Raw genomic sequence first — 20574 nt, 5'->3', positions numbered from 1 at the left:
TTTCTCACCTTAGTAGTGCCCCACTATGGAGGTGAGAAACTTCTGAGGACTCTACCCGAGGCCCACGTATTACAAAGTCTTTTCATTCCGGCTGGTGGACATGGACTCTGTTTCCAGCCCCCGTGAGCTCCAAGAATTGTTTGGCCTGAGGCTTTCCAGATTTCTTTCTCCCGTGCATTTGCTGAATAGTACTCAGCCAAAGAGCATGTGCAGCCTCCAGCACCTTGTCTTCGTGCAACTCTCCTCTCTATTATTCTTTCTCATACATTTTAGACGACCCAGCCTCATTGAACCTCAGTCTCTGTCCCCTCAATTCAATGAGACTGACAGGCTCCCCATGCTGGGTTGCAGCCTGAGCACTCTGTCTAGGCAAGAAGCAGCTGGAGCAATCATAGGTGTCTCATCACTTTTTCCCCTTCTCTCAGGCATCCTGGGCCTGCACATCTGCTGGCCAATGCCCTAAACGGTTATGTTTCCATATATTTTGATATTTGCCTGTTTTTCTAGTTGTTCATGGTGGGAGGACCATAACAGTAATCCTTTGTGGGCAGACAGAGAAGTCCCGTCTAGCGTAGTTTTGCATTTGCTTCCCTGAGGCCCCGGACCTCGACCATTTTTATGGGAATTCTTGGCTTGAGATTGTTACCATGTGGTGCTGTAAATTTGCACCCCACAAACATGCAGTACTGGTTTGAGGAATCCATTAAATTTTCTTCTATCCAGAACCGCCCCCAGGCAGATGGAAAGCTTCTGTATAGCTTCTCTATGTCAGTTGGTGATATTTTTACTATTCCCATTTTTGTTTTGACTAAGCCACTCTGTGCATCTGAGATTTGTGCAGGGATCTTGGTACCAACTCACTACCTTGAACAATCCAGGTCTACATCTCTCATTCTGGCATGTGTATTAAAACTCCAGTCCCAGATCTTAGAGGTTATATCTAGGCAAAAATTAGTATTTCTGCATTATGTAGGCTGTGCATATTTGATTTTCATGTACTTGAAATGTCTTAGCCTAGTGACTAAGTCCAATTTTTTTTTTTTTTGACAGAGTATCACTCTGTCTTCCAGGCTGGAGTGCAGTGGTGCAATCACAGCTCACTGCAGCCTTGACCTCCCAGGCTCAAGCGATCCTCCTGCTTCAGCCTCCCGAGTAGCTGGAACTACAGGCTGGTGCCACCACCCCCAGCTAATTTTGGATTTTTTGTAGAGATGGGTTTTCACCATGTTCTCCAGGCTAGTCTCAAACTCCTGGGCTCGAGTGATCCTCCTGCCTGGGCTTCCCAAAGTGCTGGGATTACAGGTGTAAGCCACTGCACCCAGCCTCCAGCTTTGTGATTCCAATGTAAAATGTTTAATTGACTATGATTTTATGTTCATCTTACTAGGTTTGTATACAATATGAGAATATTTATGAAAACTCCAAATTTTCTGTATTTATATACTTAGTTTAGCAGATAAAGTTATTTAAGTTCTTGAGACAGTTTTAAGTCAGACAATAGTAGTCCTTAAAGTGGAGAGAAAATATATTAATTTATAAATAAAGCTTAACAAATTAAAGGGAATTAAGTTATGCTCTAAAAAGCAGCCTTAAACTTAATGTTCTTCAATGATCAGACTTTTAAATGGAAAAATAATGTTTTAAAGTTGAACTTCAAGAATTTAGGAAGATCTAGGTTTTAAAATGTGTCACTTGACTATTACATATATATATATATATGGTTTTTTTTTTTTTTTTGAGATGGAGTTTCGCTCTTGTTGCCCAGGCTGGAGTGCAATGGTGAGATCTTGGCTCACCACAACCTCCGCCTCCTGGGTTCAAGCAATTCTCCTGCCTCAGCCTCCTGAGTAGCTGGGATTACAGGCATGTGCCACCACGCCTGGCTAGTTTTGTATTTTTAGTAGAGACGGAGTTTCTCCATGCTGGCCAGGCTGGTCTCAAACTCCCGACCTCAGGTGATCCGCCCGCCTCGGCCTCCCAAAGTGCTGGGATTACAGGCGTGGGCCACCGCACCCCAGCCTATATATTAATTTTATAAAACTAAAGTAAACTCTGAATGGTCTTTTCTGTGTTCCAAGTTGATCCTTTAAGTACCACTACTTCACATTTACCAGGTCACAGATTCATAAATTTTTATGTGTTACAAAGTATCTTCGGCACCATTAAAGTGATGGATCTATAGTTTCAGTTATATTTTCCCCTGTAGAAATAGCAGCTTTTTACCTAAGCTATTAAATCTTGAGGTCACTGGTTTAGTTTGGTCATAATAATGGCTGAAATAATTCTTATAGCTGTTTTATTGAGAAATCTCAGCGTATGGAGCTCCGAACACAAAAGCCATCTCTCCAACTCACTGCTGCTGTGTCCCATCAAGCCCCTCTGCTGGGCGCAGGGGTCTTAGGGCACACTTTGATTTCATACATTTTTGCACAATTTCAGAATTTGGAATACACTGTTTTAAAATTTTGTTTCCACCTGATTCAACACCCGTCTTGCTTTCTCCCCAGTCTGGGCTCCAGCAGGTGGAAATTAGGGAAGGGGTGGGAGGTGCTGCTTGCAGAAACCTCACCTCTCTGATACTGGGAGCTCTGTTGCTGGCTTTTTGAGGGGTGTGGTGGGGGCTTTTCGGAGAGTCTTAGGGGCCTCTCGCTTGAACAGCCCTTGGCCCTTGGCATGGGAGGTCTGCCGCCGCTTGAACCTTTCCCACACCCACCCCCACCCCACCACCCTCCCATCTTTAGCTCCCCAGCAGGTGTCCACCCACTGGCAGTTTCCTTCTGGGTCAGCTTGTTCAGATGTAGCCCTCTTACTGAGGCAGGCAGAACCGCAGACTGCTCATGGCCAGCCACCTTCCATGGGGTCCACTTGACCCTTGGGAAGCTCATCTCCTTGCCATATCTGGGAGTGAGAACACAGCATCTGGCTCCTGCCTGGTGTTCAGTGTCACAGCAGCAGCATCCAGCACTTGTCTGGACAAGTGGATTGGCCACAGTCAGATGAGAAGCAATTTCCAGCCTTAAACTTGTAAAGGAGAGGGTGTGTAGGAGCCCCTGCCAACTGTATAAGGAAATTTCTTGTCTCATCCGCTACCTTTGGCAGGAGAAAGAAGGGGAAAAAATTGTTTTTATGAGATGGTCTTGTTCTGTTGCCCAGGCTGGAGTGCAGTGGTGCCATCATGGCTCACTGCAGGCTTGACCTCCCAGGCTCAAATGATCCTCCCACCTCAGCTTCCCAAGTAGCTGTGACTATAGGTGGGCACCACCACACCAAGCTGATTTTTAAAATTTGTTGTAGAGAGGGGTCTCGCTGTGTTGCCCAGGCTGGTCTTGAACTCCTAGACTCAAGCAATCCTCCCACCTCAGCCTTCCAAAGTGCTGGGATTACAGGTGTGAGATACTGCACCCAACAGAAAAAAACACCATGACGATTTTCCTAGAATGGTGTGTGTGTGTGTGTGTGTGTGTGTGTGTGTGTGTGGTGCTGGGGTTGGGGAGGACAAAACTTTCTGCAACAGCTGCTGCTGGGATGCTGACCCTCAGCAAACCCCTCAGGGAGTGGCAATTTCCACAGCTGGCAGTTCTCTGAGCTTAGAATGAGGCTTCTTATGTACCTTTTATTCTTAGCTGTGGGCCCTTAGTCTCCAATTCTGGCAGGAGGCACCTCACACCATCTTATCACATGTAATTGTCACATTACATTCAATTGCCTTGTGTATCTTATTAATGGAATTGGCTTGATTGTGTGGTAAGCCACCAGATGTGCAGTGGCAGTGTAATTTCACACCCCTGAACCTCGTTGAGCTCAAACGACTTATCTGATCATGTTGCAAGGTACTGCTTTCACCAAAAGGAATTTAAATCAGAAGATGTGGCACAAGACGCATTGAGAAAGAAGCACCAAGAAGCCACCCAACCTAGCAGCAAAACAGCAGGAATTTGAGAAACAGTGTCGGGGAAGAGGACAGATGTGAAAACTGTTTATTCATACAGAGGAGGTTCCAAGCCACAAGGCGCCCGTCGAAAAGCACATCACCTCTGTAACAACACACGAGACACGGCCATGGCTTCACAGCTGCAGCAAATCCCAACTCGCCCCACAACACATTCGTCTGCCCTCTGACCATCATTCAATGTCCCTCCAACTTCATTCAAGTCTTCTCCTTAAAACTGTTTCCTAATCTTCATGCTATGAATGGTATTTTCTTAACACATAATTTTGTAGATAAAGAAAAACAATTACAGTGTCATTAGTTGGTGCTTTTTTATATGAGTGAAAGATCTGACATTATTTTCCCCTCAAGCCAGAAAATAATAGGGAGGAGAAAGCATGAAGACGTCTCATCCTTAACCCAAACCATTCACACCCAAGTTGCACAGGCCGGCTGGCTCTCCTCGCACCTCCGGTCACTTGGCCTTCTTGCCGCCTTTCAGGGACTCCAAGGCGGCCATCCTCGCCTCCTCCTCTGGGATGAACACGCTGACGGTGAAGTCGCTGGTCTCCGAGCCATACTTGTTCTTCACAACCAGCCCGTATTTGCCCGAGTCAGCGGTGCTCACGCCATTGATGGTGAAGTACGCGGTCTTCCCAGCCTCGAACTTGAGGTTGCAGTGGTCGTCTGAGGCCAGGGCCTTCTCGTTCTTCAACCACGAGACCTCCGGAGGCGGGTCTCCCCACACGTTGCAAGTGAGATTAAGGGCCTGCAAGACAGGTTTTATGGGAGAGAAGAAGATAAATTAGATATAATAGACACACTGTCAACAATCTTGCCAGCTGGTGGCTTGGCATGACCAAAGGGAGGATAAGTAAAAGCCTCCCGGACCAGGGTTTAAAGTAGTTCTGTATATGCACCTGTGTGAGTTACAGTTTGAAATTACATCTGAGGGGATCTCCTCAAGGCCTTTTAATGCTCCTTAAGGCCTTTATATGCTTTCTGGCTTCTGGAATGCTTATTATCAAAAACACACGAAAGAGTTTATGTCTATTCCCCATTTTCACTTTCTCTTTCATAAACATATAGATGCCTTTTGCTCTATTGTGGCATTTTGGGTTCTGTCTCGGTACAGGAATCTCATTGCTGTAATTGCCACCTGCTCACTTTTGCCTTTCATTTGCATCAAAGAGCTGGGCAGCAGAATCACGGCAGCTGCTTCAGATAATGTTACTGATTTCCAAATTCCACCACCCTTATTTTACTTCTCTCCTCAAACCCCATCCAATCTGCTGCAGTTGCAGTGGTACCCTACCAAAATGTATTCCTAAAGAAAATATTCCCATCTGTGCTGAAACCTTATTCTAAAAGATCGATATTCCAGATATGTATGTAGACACAAGGTCTACAGTTTTACTTTACCTTACTTTTTTTAATTGAAAAAGATTTAGATAATTGTAAATTCACATGCAGTTGTAAGAAATAAAAAAAAGAAATCCATAAGAAATAATAAAGAAGTCTGGTATGCTGTCGACCCAGCTTCCCAGTGGTGACATTTTACAAAACTATAGTAGACTGTCATAACCAGTATATTGACATTGACGCAATCCACTGACCTTATTTAGATTTCTCTAATTTTACTGGTGCTTATTTGTGTTTGTGTGTGTTTCATTCTATTCAATTTACAGAATATTTTCATCACCACAAGAACCCCTTGCGTTGTCCTTTTATAACCACACCCACCTCTCTCCTCCAACTTCCAACCTCTGTTCCTAATCTCTGGCAACCACTCATCTGTTTTCCATTTCCAAAATTTTGTCAGGTCAAAGATATTATATAAATAGAATCAGGCACTATATAACCTTTCAGAATAACCTTTGTAACTCAGCAGAATTACTTCCAGATTCATCCAAGGTGCTGCATGTATCGATAGTTTATCCCTTGTTATTGCTGAATAGAATGTCATACTATGTTTATGCCCGTAAGGGTCATCTGAGCTTTTTCCAGTTTTAACTATGATGCACTAAGTTGCTATGAACATTTGCGTACAGGTTTTTATGTGAGCATAAGCTGCCATTTCTCTGGGATAAATGCCCAGGGATACAATTGCTGGAAAGTATGATAAATGCATGTTTCATTTTTTTCTTTTTTTTTTTAATTAAAAAAACAGAGAATAGAGATGGCGTCTCATTATGTTGACCAGGCTGGTCTTGAACTCCTGGTCTCAAGCAATCTTCCCATCGTGGCCTCCCAAAGTGCTGAGATTACAGGCATGCGCCACCACACCCAGCCCATGTTTTCTTTTTTTTCTCCCAGAAATTGCCAAATGGTTTTTCTGAGTGGCTATACAATTTTGGCTTACATTCCCACCAGAATATACAAGTGATTCAGTTTCTCCACAGCCTCCCCACCATTTGTTGTTGTACACCAGCCCACCCAGCTACTCTTCTTTATTACAGCAATTCTGATAGGTGTGGTGTGATATTTCATTATGGTTTTAATGTTCACTTGCCTGGTGGTTAATGATGTTGAATTTACTTCACATTTTAAAATTCCATTCTTGTATTTTTCTCTTACTAAAATCCAGATGTGATAAGGAAAGAACTAGGGCTCACAATGTACAGAGAAAGAACACCCGTCTACATAGCTTTCTAAAGGGTCTTACATGGTTATTTGTTACCCCTTTTGCAGGTGTATCATTTAAAATTGGATAGATTAAGAAATCTGTTTTTCTCCCATCACTAATTAATATTTCTTACTGAATTATCCTACAAATACATTTCAGTCAAAAAAAGAGGAGTCCAATTATCCTTAAACTTAATGAGCAGATTAGGTATATGCTTTTGGAAACTGTGATTACTTGTAGTTAAAACTTTTAACAAAATGAAACAAAAAGTCCCAAACACCCCCTGACAGTCTAGTGGTTAGGGAAAAAAAATGCGAAAAAGAAAAAACAAAACTCCCAAACACCTTAGGCATCATGGAAAACTCTTATTCACACTTCAGATTTGGGTTCTGCATTACAAAGTACTTTCATATACATTCTCTTTCTTAATTCTCAGTACGACCTAGAGAGTTGTATATTTTTAACCTTATTAGGTGAGGAAAATGGAAAAGAGAGTTGAAGAACAAAAGAACCCCTGCAGTGGCTGAGCTTAAAATCAACCGTGATCATATTTTCCAACCATGAGGAAATGCAGTTGAATGAAACCTACCTCTTGCTAAAGCATTTCCACATGCCTTGCTTTGTTACCCGAATTCCAGTCACCCACTGTATGTCTTCACTGCCCTTTGAAGTGGAAAATTTGTTCCACTACAAATATCTCTACCCCTAGGACTGGTATGTTAAACTTGTTTTAATTTATTTTCCATTTATTTTTTGTAGACAGTGTCTCACTGTGTTGTCCAGGCTGAAGTGAAGTGGTATGATGTCATGACTCACTGCAGCTTTGACCTCCCAGGCTCAGGTGATCCTCCCATCTCAGCCTCCAGAGTAGCTAAGACTACAGGTGTGCACCACCATACCCAGCTGACTTTTAAAAATTGTTTTTGTAGAGACGGGGTCTCATTATGTTGCCCAGGCTAGTTTGAACTCCTGGGCGTAAGCAATCCTCCTGCCTTGGCCTCCCAAAGTGCTGGTTTACAGGCATGAGCCACTGCACCCAGTGGCTGTAAACTTTTTAATGAAACATAAAGATAAAAAAAGTGAATCCAGGTTAGAAATCATGTTGGTTCGCTCAGACTGTATCTAGTTAAATGAATGTAAGGAAGGCCTTATTTGGCATCTTTATCTTACAGGGGCTCTTCGGAAAATGCACAGTACTTGTTGTGGACAAGTTTCAGTGATTTACCTGATGCCAAATTTACAACGTTGTAATCTCTTGGAGAGATTATTACAGAAACAGGTTACATCAGTTTAAAACCAAATGGAAAGAAACCAGAGGTGCATGTTCTTTGTGTGTGTGTGTGTGTGTGTGTGTGTGTGTGTGTGTGTGTGTGTGTGTGTATGACAGGGTGTCTGTCACCCGGGCTGGAGTGATCTTGGCTCACTGCAACCTCCGCCTCCTGGACTCAAGGGGTCCTCCCACTCAGACTCCCGAGTAGCTGGACTACAGGTGTGCACAACTACACTTGGCTAATTTTTGTATTTTTTGTAGAGATGGGGTTTCGCCGTGTTGCCCAGGCTGGTCTCAAACTCCTGAGTTCAAGTGATCTGTGTGCCTTGGCCTCCCAAAGTGTTGAGATTACAAGCATGAGCCACTGCGCCCGGCCTAGGGGCGCATGTTCTCAGGAGCCCCTGGAGTTCTGTCACAGGGGAAAAAAATTATTAAAAAAAGAAAGAAAGAAGCCAATTTTCAACAGAACTAGAGCCTATAGAAATTTGCATATTCCACTCTGTTAGAGGTAATTTCTTTCTTCAATTTTATTTGTCATAGAGTTAACACAGAACATGTTCAGTTTCTCATAATTTTAAAGGGTGACTCTTCAAAGATACTAAGTGGTCTACACATGTCTATTAGAGAAACTTTTATCCCGATGCTTGACCTATAAAACGTTAAGATGATTGGAAAACCAACTGATTTTTTTGAGATAGAGTCTCACTCTGTTGCCTGGGCTGGAGTGCAGTGGCATGATCTTGGCTCACTGTAACCTCCACCTCCCAGGTTCAAGCAACTCTCCTGCCTCAGCCTACCAAATAGCTGGGATTACAGGCACCTGCCACCACACCCAGCTAATTTTTGTATTTTTAATAGAGACGGGGTTTCACCATGTTGGCCAGGCTGGTCTTGAACTCCTGACCTCAGGTGATCTGCCCGCCTTGGACTCCCAAAGTGTTGGGATTACAGGCATGAGCCACTGTGCCCGGCCAGAAAACCGACTGATTTTTAACCTTGCGTTTGGTTACTCTGGTCAAGTGTAAGCAGCTATGGAATAAGATGAAGGTGGTGGGCTGTTAAGTGTATCTTGAAAGAAGGAACAAAGTCTGGGGTGCTGGAACCCGTTCGTAGTGCAGAAGGAGCAGGCACAGGCAGGCTCCATGCTTACCTTCCCCTCCTGGATGGTGACCACGTCTGGGAGACCTCCCAACACCCGGGCACGATCTGCAAGCATAGGCATTTTGGGTTAATCACTGCAGTGGCAAAGCCAGCGGTCATACTCACAAAACCACCCAGGAAGCTACATTTCCAATTTAGTTTCCTTCTCCTGATAGTTCTTTTATACAGTTTTCAACATGCAAAAGAAGAAAATGATCCAGGGATTCAGGATTTTTTTTTTTTTTTTTTTTTGAGACAGAGTCTTACTCTGTCACCCAGACTGGAGGGCAATGGCGGGATCTCAGCTCACTGCAACCTCTGCCCACTGGGTTCAAGCGATTCTCCTGCCTCAGCCTCCCAAGTAGCTGGGATTATAAGCGCCTGCCACCGTGCCCAGCTAACTTTTGTATTTTTAGTAGAGACGGGGTTTTGCCATCTTGGCCAGGCTGGTCTTGAACTCCTGACCTTGTGATCCACCCACCTCAGCCTCTCAAAATGCTGGAATTACAGCAGGTGTGAGCCACCGCTCCTGGCCCTTTTTTTTTTTTTTTTTTTGAGACAGAGTCTCGCTCTGTCACCCAGGGTGGAATGCAGTGGCACAATCTCAGCTCACTGCAACCTCCGCCTCTCAGGTTCAAGTGATTCTCCTGCCTCAGCCTCCTGAGTATCTGGGATTACAGGCATGCACCACCACACCTGGCTAATTTTTGTATTTTTAGTAGAGACAGGGTTTCACCATGTTGGCCAGGCTGGTCTTGAACTCCTGACCTCAAGTGATCTGCCCGCCTCTGCCTCCCAAATTGCTGGGATTACAGGTGTGAGCCACCAGGCCTGGCCGAATTCAGGATTTTAATCCTTCTTCACCGTCATATTGCATGTGTGTGTGTGTGTTTGGGGGAGGGGGGGAGTGCCTGTATCTGTATCTAAAATACCAGTGTGTGATAGCTTTGCCATATCAAGATCTGCTCTACCATTTTCATGGCTATTTTCAGTCCTGGCCCTTCTGCAGCTTAGTAGGGCTAAGCTCAAGGAAGTAGAACAGATCTCTATGGCAGCCTCCAAGCCTAGCTTGGCCTCTTTTATGGGTTTCCATATGATGAGAAAAGGTTGCATAATGGAAGGGCTATATGCTAGGGAGATTGGAGGTTCATGCAGATGTAAGCTTTTTTTTTTTTTTTAAGAGACAGCGTCTTATGTTACCCAGGCTGGTCTTCAACTCCTGGGCTCAAGCCGTCATCCTGCCTTGGGTTCCCAAAGTGTTAGGATTATAGGCACGAGCCACCAGGCCTGGCCATAAGCTTTCTTTGGAGCCTTCTCTGGACAGCGTCCCTTTCTTGTCTCCTGGTAGTTCTTGGTAGTGCCATGCAGGCCACGGTCTAAGGCTGTGAGTATAAAGGCCCGCAGCTGAGGGGACGAGGCACGGGATGGGTGCTGGGATCCTGGGCTGGTGCCCTTGGCTAAGCTATATGCTCTGGGCATGACTGCCTCAGCCCCTGGAAAGGGCACCTTTCTGTCATTCACTCAAAGGTGTTCTCTCTGGCAAGAACACAGCGGCCACCTCCCTCTCATTTTTCGGCCTGCTTCAATTAATGTGTGATTCTTGACTTCCCTGTCTACAATTCCCTTCTCCACTAAGTGAGGCTAAAGGTTTGCTTTTGGTGAAACATGACAGCATTCTACTGCTAATTCCATCATGCCACCTGTAAGCCTAACCCTTCTTCTGGTTTCCTGTGTGACATGCTGTGTGATACTGGGCCAGTCACTTCACTGTGTTGGCCTCAGTCTCCTAATTTGTAGAACGGGGGACAGGGGTTGCATTAGACCTGGGGATACTATGATTATTTCTGAATAATGCCTTTTAACCAATCGAATGTTGCCTTTTCCGATACTACCTATGGCTTGCCTGGGCATGCCCACATGTGCACTGGGGGAATGGGGGGGATCCACCAGGAATTTGCACCTTATGCAGGGGAGGGGCCTGGCCTCTTCAGCTCATCCACGGTAGCCCTGGTGTTCAATTGTGAGGGGGAAACCTGCTTGGAGAACCCCTCTCTTTGCCGAGAGCTTTCCTTTTGCTTAATAAATTCTGCCTGCCTCACCCTTCAATGTGTCTGCATGTCTAATTTTTCCTGGTCGTGAGACAAGAACCTGGATTTAGCTGAACTAAGGAGCAAAAATCCTGCATCAATTTGAAGTAAGTGTTCTATGGCTTACAAAAGTTTACAAACATGGAGCTAGAAAAGCTCTAAGGCTGCTTCCAGTTCTAAAGAGTTCATGAACTCCTTGCCCACAGAAGAGTTCATGAATCTGGAAAAACAGAAAACTGCTTGTGGATGTAGGCTTTGCTCAGTACCAAACAAGAACAGCTCCCTCTTGCTCAACACCCCAGCTTCCCCCTTGACCTCTGGTGCCCCAGTACCAGCCTCTGTCCCTTACCCCCAGCTGCAGTCCACATACACAGGGCCTGAGCAGGAGGGGGAAAGTGGAGAAGGGAGTGGAGGGGAGCAGTGCAAGTTTCAGGTTCAAAGTTCAAAGTTGCACCCAGAAGCACATGGAGCCCTGTGGGGAAGGATGACTTCCCTTCTTGCTCCTTCTCCCTGTCCCCTTCACATCCAGCTCAGGTGGACTCTACCATTTTAGCCTGTAACAATTTTAAAATTCTGGCTCCCACTCGGACAAAGAAGCTGAATTAGTATTATGGATTAGTCAGTGACTCCTAAGATCCTGTAAGACTGAGTTCTTCTAAAAATCTGTGTGTGTGAAACAAACAGCTCACAGAAATACTGCAGTGTGTGTGTTTCTGGGTACACATGCAGACTTCACAGATTGGTGTTGCTTTGCTTGGACTGTGTCTAGTTATATGAAAGTAAGGAAGGCCTTATTTGGTAGCTTTTATCTCGCAGGGGCTCCCAGGAAAATGTACAGTATTTGTTGGGGCCAAGTTACAGTGAATTACTTGATATCAAATTTACAATTTTCTGTTTTCTTTTGTTGTTGTTTTGTTTTGTTTTTGAGATGGAGTCTCGCTCTGTTGCCCAGGCTGGAGTGCAGTGGCGTGATCTTGGCTCACGGGTTCAAGCGATTCTCCTGCCTCAGCCTCCCAAGTAGCTGGGATTACAGGCACCCGCCACTACGCCCGGCTAATTTTTGTATTTTTTAGTAGAGACGGGGTTTTGCCATGTTGGCCAGACTGGTCTTGAACTCCTGACCTCAGGTGATCCACCCACCTCGGCCTCCCAAAGTGCTAGGATTGCAGGCGTGAGCCACCATGCCTGGCCCTTACAATGTTTCTTGTTGCTTCTTTTCTCCAATATATACATATTTTTGTGAAACACTGTACCTGCAAGTGACTAACAACCTACTGTATGATTTGCAGCCAAGAGGTTTCTCAGGATGTCTGGGTTGTAGCTCAAGTCAAGGGTAGGGTGACATTCTTTACAATGTAACCTGAGACCTTCTTTTCCTAGATATTCTTACTCAAAAGACTAAAATGAAAACATATGTAGAACACCTAAGATTTAAAAAAGAAAAAAACCACTTCCATTCTCCTCCATCTGTAGTTATAATAGCAAAATAAAATTATCTTTTGAATCTATCCCAGGAGTACTTGTGAAAAGTAAAAAAAAAGTTTACTTACTTTTCTCGGCAATGGCAGCTTGTCTGTGGTTGAGAGAAACGAACAAACAGACAAAGAAGAATTTTGTGTTAGTGTTACTTCAAAGTAGCTAAACTTGACGACATTTTCATTGCCTCAGAAACATTTTGCTGTTCAATATAACAGTGGGAAGTGCTGCTTCTACTGTACTTTCTGAAATAAAAGGCTCTTTCTAACACTCAGAGGGGCGAGCAGCATGCAAGCTTCCCGGGAAATTAGTGCATGCAAGTGGCATTTGCTAGGACAAGGGACTTACTTCAACCTCTGGAATTCAGCATAGGCCTCGTCGTATGCTTTAAAAGAAAAAAGAAAAGTTAGAATTTTCTCACCCAGAATTGATGACACACAGGGGCGATTAAAATTCACAACTGGAGATCGCTGTGATCGGTCCAGACATGACTAAACCGACTTTGATTAAGACTGTGCTTATGTGTTCACTCCAAAGCTTAATGTACTTAACAAGGCCAGGAAATACATTGTAGGCACAAAATATGAAATAGTAGATTTTAGAAGCTTTCAACTCAGCAAGAGGGCTTCAGCCCCTCAAACGGAAAGGCAAAGATTAACTCCAACAAAGAAAAAATGGGAATAAAAGTCTGTTTCTTTTCTTTTTTTTGAGATGGAGTCTTGCTGTGCCCAGGCTGGAGTGCAGTGGTGCAATCTCGGCTCACTGCAACCTCCACCTCCCAGGTACAAGCGATTCTCCTGCCTCAGCATCTCAAGTAGCTGGGGCCACTCAAGTAGCATGCACCACCACACCCAGTTAATTTTTGTGTTTTTAGTAGATACGGGGTTTCACCATTTTGGGCAGGCTGGTCTCAAACTCCTGACCTTAAGTGATCTGCCCGCCTCGGCCTCCCAAAGTGTTGGGATTACAGGCATGAGCCACTGCGCCCAGCCATAAAAGTCTGTTTCAAAGAAAAGCTGGTTGTTGAGTAAACATCCTGAGTGTCAAACAAAAACGAAAACAAAAACTTTGTCTTATTAAATTATCCCAGACATCAGAGCCTCCTAGATAGGCAGTTAACTCTCTTTCTGTTGTCTGGTCTGTTTGGGCAAAAAAGGACAATGAGTTACTGTAATCACAGAGGGTGCTGGTGCTTGCCTGAAGCAATGTTTCTTATGCCATGATGGAGAGGGGATGAAAGGCAAGTGGGACAAGAAAATGAGATCTATATAGTTCTCAAATAATTTTTTTCTGTGCCTGCAGAGTAAGCCACTTTGATTAAAGATTCAAGCAAAATGGCAGCTTTTTTTTTTTTTTTGAGACGGAGTTCTGTCACCAGGCTGGAGTGCAGTGGCGAGATCTCGGCTCACTGCAACCTCCGCCTCCCTAGTTCAAGTGATTCTTCTGCCTCAGCCTCCTGAGTAGCTGGGACTTCAGGCGCCGCGCCCATCACCATGCCCAGCTAATTTTTGTATTTTTCATAGAGACGGGGTTTCAGCACGTTGGCCAGGATGGTCTCGATCTCCTGACCTCGTGATCCACCCGCTTTGGCCTCCCAAACTGCTGGGATTACAGGCGTGAGCCACAGCTCCCGGCCTTGTTTTTGTTTTTTTGTTTTTTTCAAGAGACAGGGTCTTGCCCAGGCTGGAGTGCAGTAGTGCAATCATAGCTTGAGGTAGCCTCGAACTCCTGGGCTCACGTGATCCTCCTACCTCTGCTTCTCGAGTAGCTGGGACTATAGGTGTGTGCCACCACACCTAGCTATTTTTACATTTTTTTTATTTTGTAGAGACAGGGTCTTGCTATGTTGTCCAGGCTGGTCTTGAACTCCTGGGCTCAATCGATCCCCCTGCCTCAGTCTCTCAAAATGTTGGGATGACAGCTGTGAGCCACCATGTCTGGCAGGTCGCTTCATTTCGAAATCCCTCTCACCTCATTTTTAATCTCCTCAGTGGTCTAGGAATCATATTTTAAGTCTAGAGAATGCTTGGATAATACTAGTTTATTCCCTCATGTTACAGATGGGAAAAATAAGTATAAAGCTAGGCTTCAAGTTGCTAGTCCTGATTTTTTCTCATCTGTAAAATGAAGGGTAGACCAGTTAGGCGGACCCAGGCTGAGGTTAGTGCTTCCTCTTGTCCCCACACCACTCTGACAGAGAGGTGGGAATGGCCGAGCCAATCTGTGCTTGGTGGCAGTGGCAATGCTGGTAGGACAATCTACAGCCTTTTCCTTAAAAGGGATTTCAGAGTGGTGTAGTTAAATAAGCTTTGGTGGACCAGAGAGTAAAAATAAAATTTAAAAAAATTAAAAATGTTCTACCCACTGCCTGCCTCCCTTTTTCCATTGTGTTTCACATTGTCAGATGGAGTGTGGAATGAATCCCCTGTCACTGTGCACTTGTGATGCAGGCAAAGTGTGTCGTAGAAAGTCCGCATCCCTCTGGAGCAGCTGCTCCCATTACTGAAAGGTCCTGCAGCGAGTCTTTCTAGTCGCCGTGAATGGGTGAGGTGAAGACAAGGGGATTCAGCACCAAAAACACTCAAAGCAGGGCTGAAGGGCTATGCTCTAAATGATGAATCTGCTCTCTGAGGTTGAGAAAACCTGAGTTACTGCATATTGAGGTTGTATTTTTTTTTTTTTTTTTTTTGAGACAGAGTCTCGCTCTGTAGCCCAGGCTGGAGTACAGTGGCGTGATCTCAAATCACTGCAACCTCCGCCACATGGGTTCAAATGATTCTCCTGCCTCAGCCTCCCAAGTAGCTGGGATTACAGGCATGTGCCACCACAGCCAGCTAATTTTTGTATTTTTAGTAGAGACACGGTTTCACCATGTTGGCCAGGCTGGTGTCAAACTCCTGACCTCAGGTGATCCACCCGCCTCAGCCTCCCAAAGCGCTAGGATTACAGGCATGAGCCACCATGCCCACCTGAGATTGTATTTTAAAATGAAGTGGAGGAAAAGTTAGTCCACAGTTGTCTTTATTAACTTTAATACAGTATAGACTATTTTATTTTATTTATTTTTTATTTTTTTAGAGACAGAATCTTGCTCTGTTGCCCAGGCTGGAGTGCAGTAGTGTGATCTTGGCTCACAGCAGCCTTAACCTCCAGGGCCTAAGTGATCATCCTAGCTCAGCCTCCTGAGTAGTAGGGATTATAGGCATATGCTACCACACTTGGCTAATTTCTTAAAATTTTATATTTGAAGAGCTGGGGCCTCACTATGTTGCCCAGACTGGTCTTAAATTCCTGGCCTCAAGTGATCCTCCCACCTTGGCCTCCCAAAGTGCTAGGATTAAAGGCCACCATGCCGGCAGACTATTTTATTTTTGTAAGAAAGAATAAGATGAAGAGTATAGTTCTGGGAAAGGGATAAATGGTCCAGTATTTTTTTTAACTTTTTGCTTATAAGTGAGCATTTTTTATATTTATTTATTTTTATAGAGATGGGGTTTCACTATGTTGCTCCAGGCTGGCTGGTCTTGAACTCCTGGGCTCAACTGATTCTCCTGCCTCCCACAGTAGCTGGGACTACAGGTGTGTGCCACTTTACCCAGCTACTTTTTTTTTTTTTTTTTTTTTTAGAGATGAGATTTTACTCTGTTGCCCAGGCTGGTCTTGAACTCCTGACTTCAAGTCATCCTCCTGCCTTGGCCTCTCAAGGTGTTGGGATTACAGGCATAAGCCACCATGCCCAACTCCCTTCATTCCTTTTAAAAGGCTCATTCATCTAGAGTAAATTTGAATCTGCAAAATATCTGTTTACCTTGTCCAGAGAGATCCACTGTCTTCTGATGTCCAGTTTTGCCATCAAAGAGCTCCATGACATACTTCCCTTTGTCATTCGGGGTGGGCTCGTTGATTTGTAGCCAGATCTGCTCTCCAGTGACCCCGGTCTTAACTCTGTCTGAGTACCTAATGGCGGACCCACTGTGAAAATCGAAGAAAACTTCCTTAGCATTTGCTTCCATCCAGGGCTGATCTTTACTTTGTCTCTTATTGAAGCTCTTGCCATAAAGTTTTGTAGGCTTTCAAAAAACGAGGGATCTGCATATGTTATTCTTCTGCTTCAGAAAAATTATGGGCCATGACACACAGAACCGGGATTCCAAGGCCCAAGGTGTGACAGTCTGAATATTTATTTGTTAATAACTCCTCATAGCAGTCTGAGGCCCAGTGCAAATCACAATACTAATACTTCTCAGTGGTATTAATTATCTTTGTTTTTGTTTGGGTTTATTTGTAGGACTAGGGTAATCTATAAAGCTAAAAGGCCAAACTACATACTATTTTACTGCATATTTCATCTAGGTAATCTATGGCTATAAATCAGATTCTACAAGCTAGTCCAAAAACACACTTATGGAGGCTCATCTGTGCCTGACATCTATTGACATATGTTGTTAGAAAGCTATTTAAAACAGATAAATATGCACTTGGTAGTAGAGCCAAGAGTGAATGAAAAGCAGAGTTGCCGCCAACACGAATGAGGCACGTTCTCTGTCCCGCGATGTGAGTTTCTCAGAATTCTACAGTAGGTCATGAGCAGACCCATGCAATATATTCTCTGCAAGAGAATATTAGGAAATACAGCCCTTTTTTGTGTGATCTTGGTGTAGAAATACTACAGATATAGACGAACTAAGAGAAAGCTAGGTAGATGTACTTTTAATTATGTTAAAAGAAACTTTATGAAGAAGTTATTAAAACTGAGGAAATGTTTAAAAAGTGGTATACAAAATGACGTTAAAAAGTGGTATATAAAATGATGTTATTATAGTAACCATCATGCATAGAAAAAAGGCTAGCAGGAAGTACCCTAAAATGTTCATATTATGGCTGGTAAAACTATGGATACTATTATATTATAGTTTTTTCTAATTTATGTTATTATAAATGTATTTTCTGAAACCAGCGTGTCTTACGTCTGTTGTAATAAACAAAATGAACTTTGGAAAACATAGAAAAACAAATTTTCCGGCTGGTCACGGTGGCTCACACCTGTAATCCCAGCACTTTGGGAAGCTGAGGCATGCGGATCACCTGAGGTCAGGAGTTCCAGACCAGCCTGGCCAACATGGTGAAACCCTGTCTCTACTAAAAACACAAATATTAGCTGGGCATGGTGGCACGTGCCTGTAGTCCCAGCTACTCAGGAGGCTGAGGCAGGAGAATCGCTTGAACCCGGGAGACGGAGGTTGCAATGAACCGAGATCACGCCATTGCACTCCAGCCTGGGTGACAAAGTGAGGCTCCATCTCAAAAAAAAAAAATTTTTCCTACCTAAAAGCTTTTAGCTTTCTAATATTTAGCATTTTTAATAATATTAGATTTTTAAAATAACATTATCTAAAAAGATATTAAAAATAAAGATGCCATAAAATGTAAAGAAATCCATCTGTACCCCACAGATTTTAGCCTGAGCAATAGATGTGTCTTAGAGAGTTAAACAGGGCCGGGCACAGTGGCTCATGCCTGTAATCCCAGTACTTTGGGAGGCCGAGGCAGGTGGATCATGAAGTCAGGAGTTTGAAACCAGCCTGGCCAGCATGATGAAACCTCGTCTTTACTAAAAATACAAAAATTAGCCAGGCATGGTGGCACACGCTTGTAATCCCAGCTACTTGGGAAGCTGAGGCAGGAGAACTGCTTGACCCTGGAGGCAGAGGTTGCAGTGAGCCGGGATCACGCCACTGCACTCCAGCCTGGGTGACAGAGTGAGACTCCGTCTCAAAAAAAAAAAAAAGAGAGAGAGTTAAACAGAAAGATTGTCCTCTGCTTTGCTATAATAAATCTGTTTTAAATCTTTAATCTCTGGGTAACATGAATAAGGGTACCTTACATCTGTAATGTGCTTCCGATGGAATAGGTACTATTGGTCCTATTTTATATAAGAGAAAACTGAGATTCAGAAAATTAAATGACCTGTCTAAGATCATAAGGCAAGATAGGAACAAAGTGAAGACTAAAATCCGTTTCAAGGGTTTTTTTTCCCTCTATGCCACATACAGACAGCAAAGAACATCCTTATCCCTGAATGTCATAGGTAGACGGAAACACAAGAGACACAATTGGTTGACTAGACCAAATAATTAAGATACTTATGCTTTGCTGGCCTAATAGCAATTTCCTCAAAACATACTTTCAGTGTTCTCATTTTTGAACAAGTAATTCTTTTAGAGAAGATATAAAGCTTTTTGATTGATGACTCAATGAATTTTACTTCTCTCATTCTTCAGACTGATATATTAGAATGTCCTAGATGCCACAGAGGAATTTCCTGGAATTTGATCTATTTTAGCTTATAATTACTTTCCTAAAATGTATTCTGAAAGAAACAGAACAAAGGAATAAGCCCCAAGCATTCTACACTGGAATTTTACTAATTCTCATTTTTATGACTCAGGAAATAATAAATCACAATACTAACGAAAACACTGTTTTATATAACAGTAAAGTCATCTTAAAGAAAACACAAATGGCTGCTTTGTGGGACCTGGCTCTGGCTAACTGTTCAATCTAGCCCAGTGGTCCCCAACCTTTTTGGCACCAGGGACCAATTTCATGGAAGACAATTTTTCCACAGACCAGGTCGGGGGAGGGTTTGGGGATGACTCAAGCACATAACATTTATCATCAGATTCTTATAAGGAGCGCACAACCTAGATCCCTTGCTTGCGCAGTTCACAATAGGGTTCGCACTCCTATGAGAATCTAATGCCGCAGCTGATCTGACAGGAGGCGGAGCTCAGGTGGTCATGCTCGCTCCTTCGCCCACCACTCACCTCCTGTTACACGGCCCAGCTCCTAGTAGGCCACGGACTGGTACCGGTCCATGGCCTGGGGTTTGGGGATCTCTAATCTAGACTTCACACGGCTGGAATCCAGTGGCAGGTAGTACCGTGATGAACCGGGCTCTGGAGCCAGGCTGCCTAGGCTCAGCCTTGACCCACCTCTTAGCTGTGTGACCTTAGGCCGGTCACCTCCCCGAGCCCTAGTTCCCTCATCCCTCAAGTGAGGAGCACCTACCATGTAGAATGGTGAATGTGAAATGAATTCACATATGTAAAGGGCTTTGAGCAGTGCCCCCCGTATTGTCAATGCCACTGAGGGTACAGTGTAAGGAAACTTATTATCTGCACCCTCCTGGGGATGCCACGTGACCTTCTTCTCAGCGGGGCTCCTAGGAACATTTGCAGTTTGGAACAATTGCATCCTGAAGTTGGACTGAATGTGGCTACATTCCATCGGATTATCTATGCCAGGCCTCCGTTCTCTTTCAGCTCAGGATATTTCAAGGAAACACAGAGGTTAAGGACACTGTCAAGAGTGTAAATGGGAGGCCTGGTTTGATTCAGAAACTGATTTCAGCTCTTGGAATCCCAGAAGTGAACTTGAATAGAGTCCCTGTATAACTGCACAGAGGTTCAAACCCACCTTCCCCAAAGTCACCTTGAGATCTCCAAAGCCTTCTGAGAGTGGACCAGAAACATGCTAATGTCTCACTCTGCCAGGTGCTATAACAACAACAATAATCTTGGGCTCTCGTTGGATTAGGCTTCTTTGGTGAATGCCCATTCATTCATATCATGGGAAATTTGGTGCCTCCTGGTGCACACTGCTTCATTTCTGTTCCAGACCACAGCATGTGTTAACCGTGTGTATAGAGAGAAAGGTAAGAATGTGGCTCCAGATGCCTGGCACAGCAGAGAGAGCCCAAGCATGACTGTCTGGAGGTGGAGGCTGCATTATAGAGATGTCTGTGAATCATGGTACTTCTTAAATCACAAAGAAAGATGTACTGTAAATATGACTGGCCCCAGCACATACATGTTAAGGGAAAGAGCTAAACTCACAGTAAGAGAACGCCTTGGATGTTTCTCTCCTGGGCTCACCAATGTCAGACTTGAGAATTAAGAAGACTCTTTACTTGAGAAGAACAGGAAAATTTTTTCCCTATCTCCCCTCTTCCAGTGAGGAAAGAATTTCTTTTTCTTTCTTTCTT

At 44.0% G+C, this 20574-nt stretch overlaps 1 protein-coding gene across 4 annotated transcripts in view; it reads right to left on the bottom strand.

The window, feature by feature from the left end:
* Positions 1–3948: 3948 nt before the first annotated feature.
* MYOM1 (myomesin 1) overlaps positions 3949–20574 on the bottom strand; it is a 186349-nt gene continuing 169723 nt past the window's right edge. For all 4 annotated transcript variants that reach the window (XM_055368518.2, XM_063699434.1, XM_031003674.3 and 1 more), the window contains 5 exons: positions 16336–16499; positions 12876–12912; positions 12602–12624; positions 8975–9030; positions 3949–4697 (listed from right to left, as the gene is read on the bottom strand). In XM_055368518.2, coding sequence (XP_055224493.1) covers positions 4404–4697; positions 8975–9030; positions 12602–12624; positions 12876–12912; positions 16336–16499 — 574 coding nt within the window. In that variant the 3' untranslated portion in view covers positions 3949–4403. The remainder of the gene's footprint in view (positions 4698–8974; positions 9031–12601; positions 12625–12875; positions 12913–16335; positions 16500–20574) is intronic.

The sequence above is a fragment of the Gorilla gorilla genome, chromosome 17, assembly GCF_029281585.2.
Source record: "Gorilla gorilla gorilla isolate KB3781 chromosome 17, NHGRI_mGorGor1-v2.1_pri, whole genome shotgun sequence".
NCBI lineage: Eukaryota > Metazoa > Chordata > Mammalia > Primates > Hominidae > Gorilla > Gorilla gorilla.
Note: the sequence above shows the minus strand (reverse complement) of the source record. Positions and strands in the feature narration are given on the sequence as shown.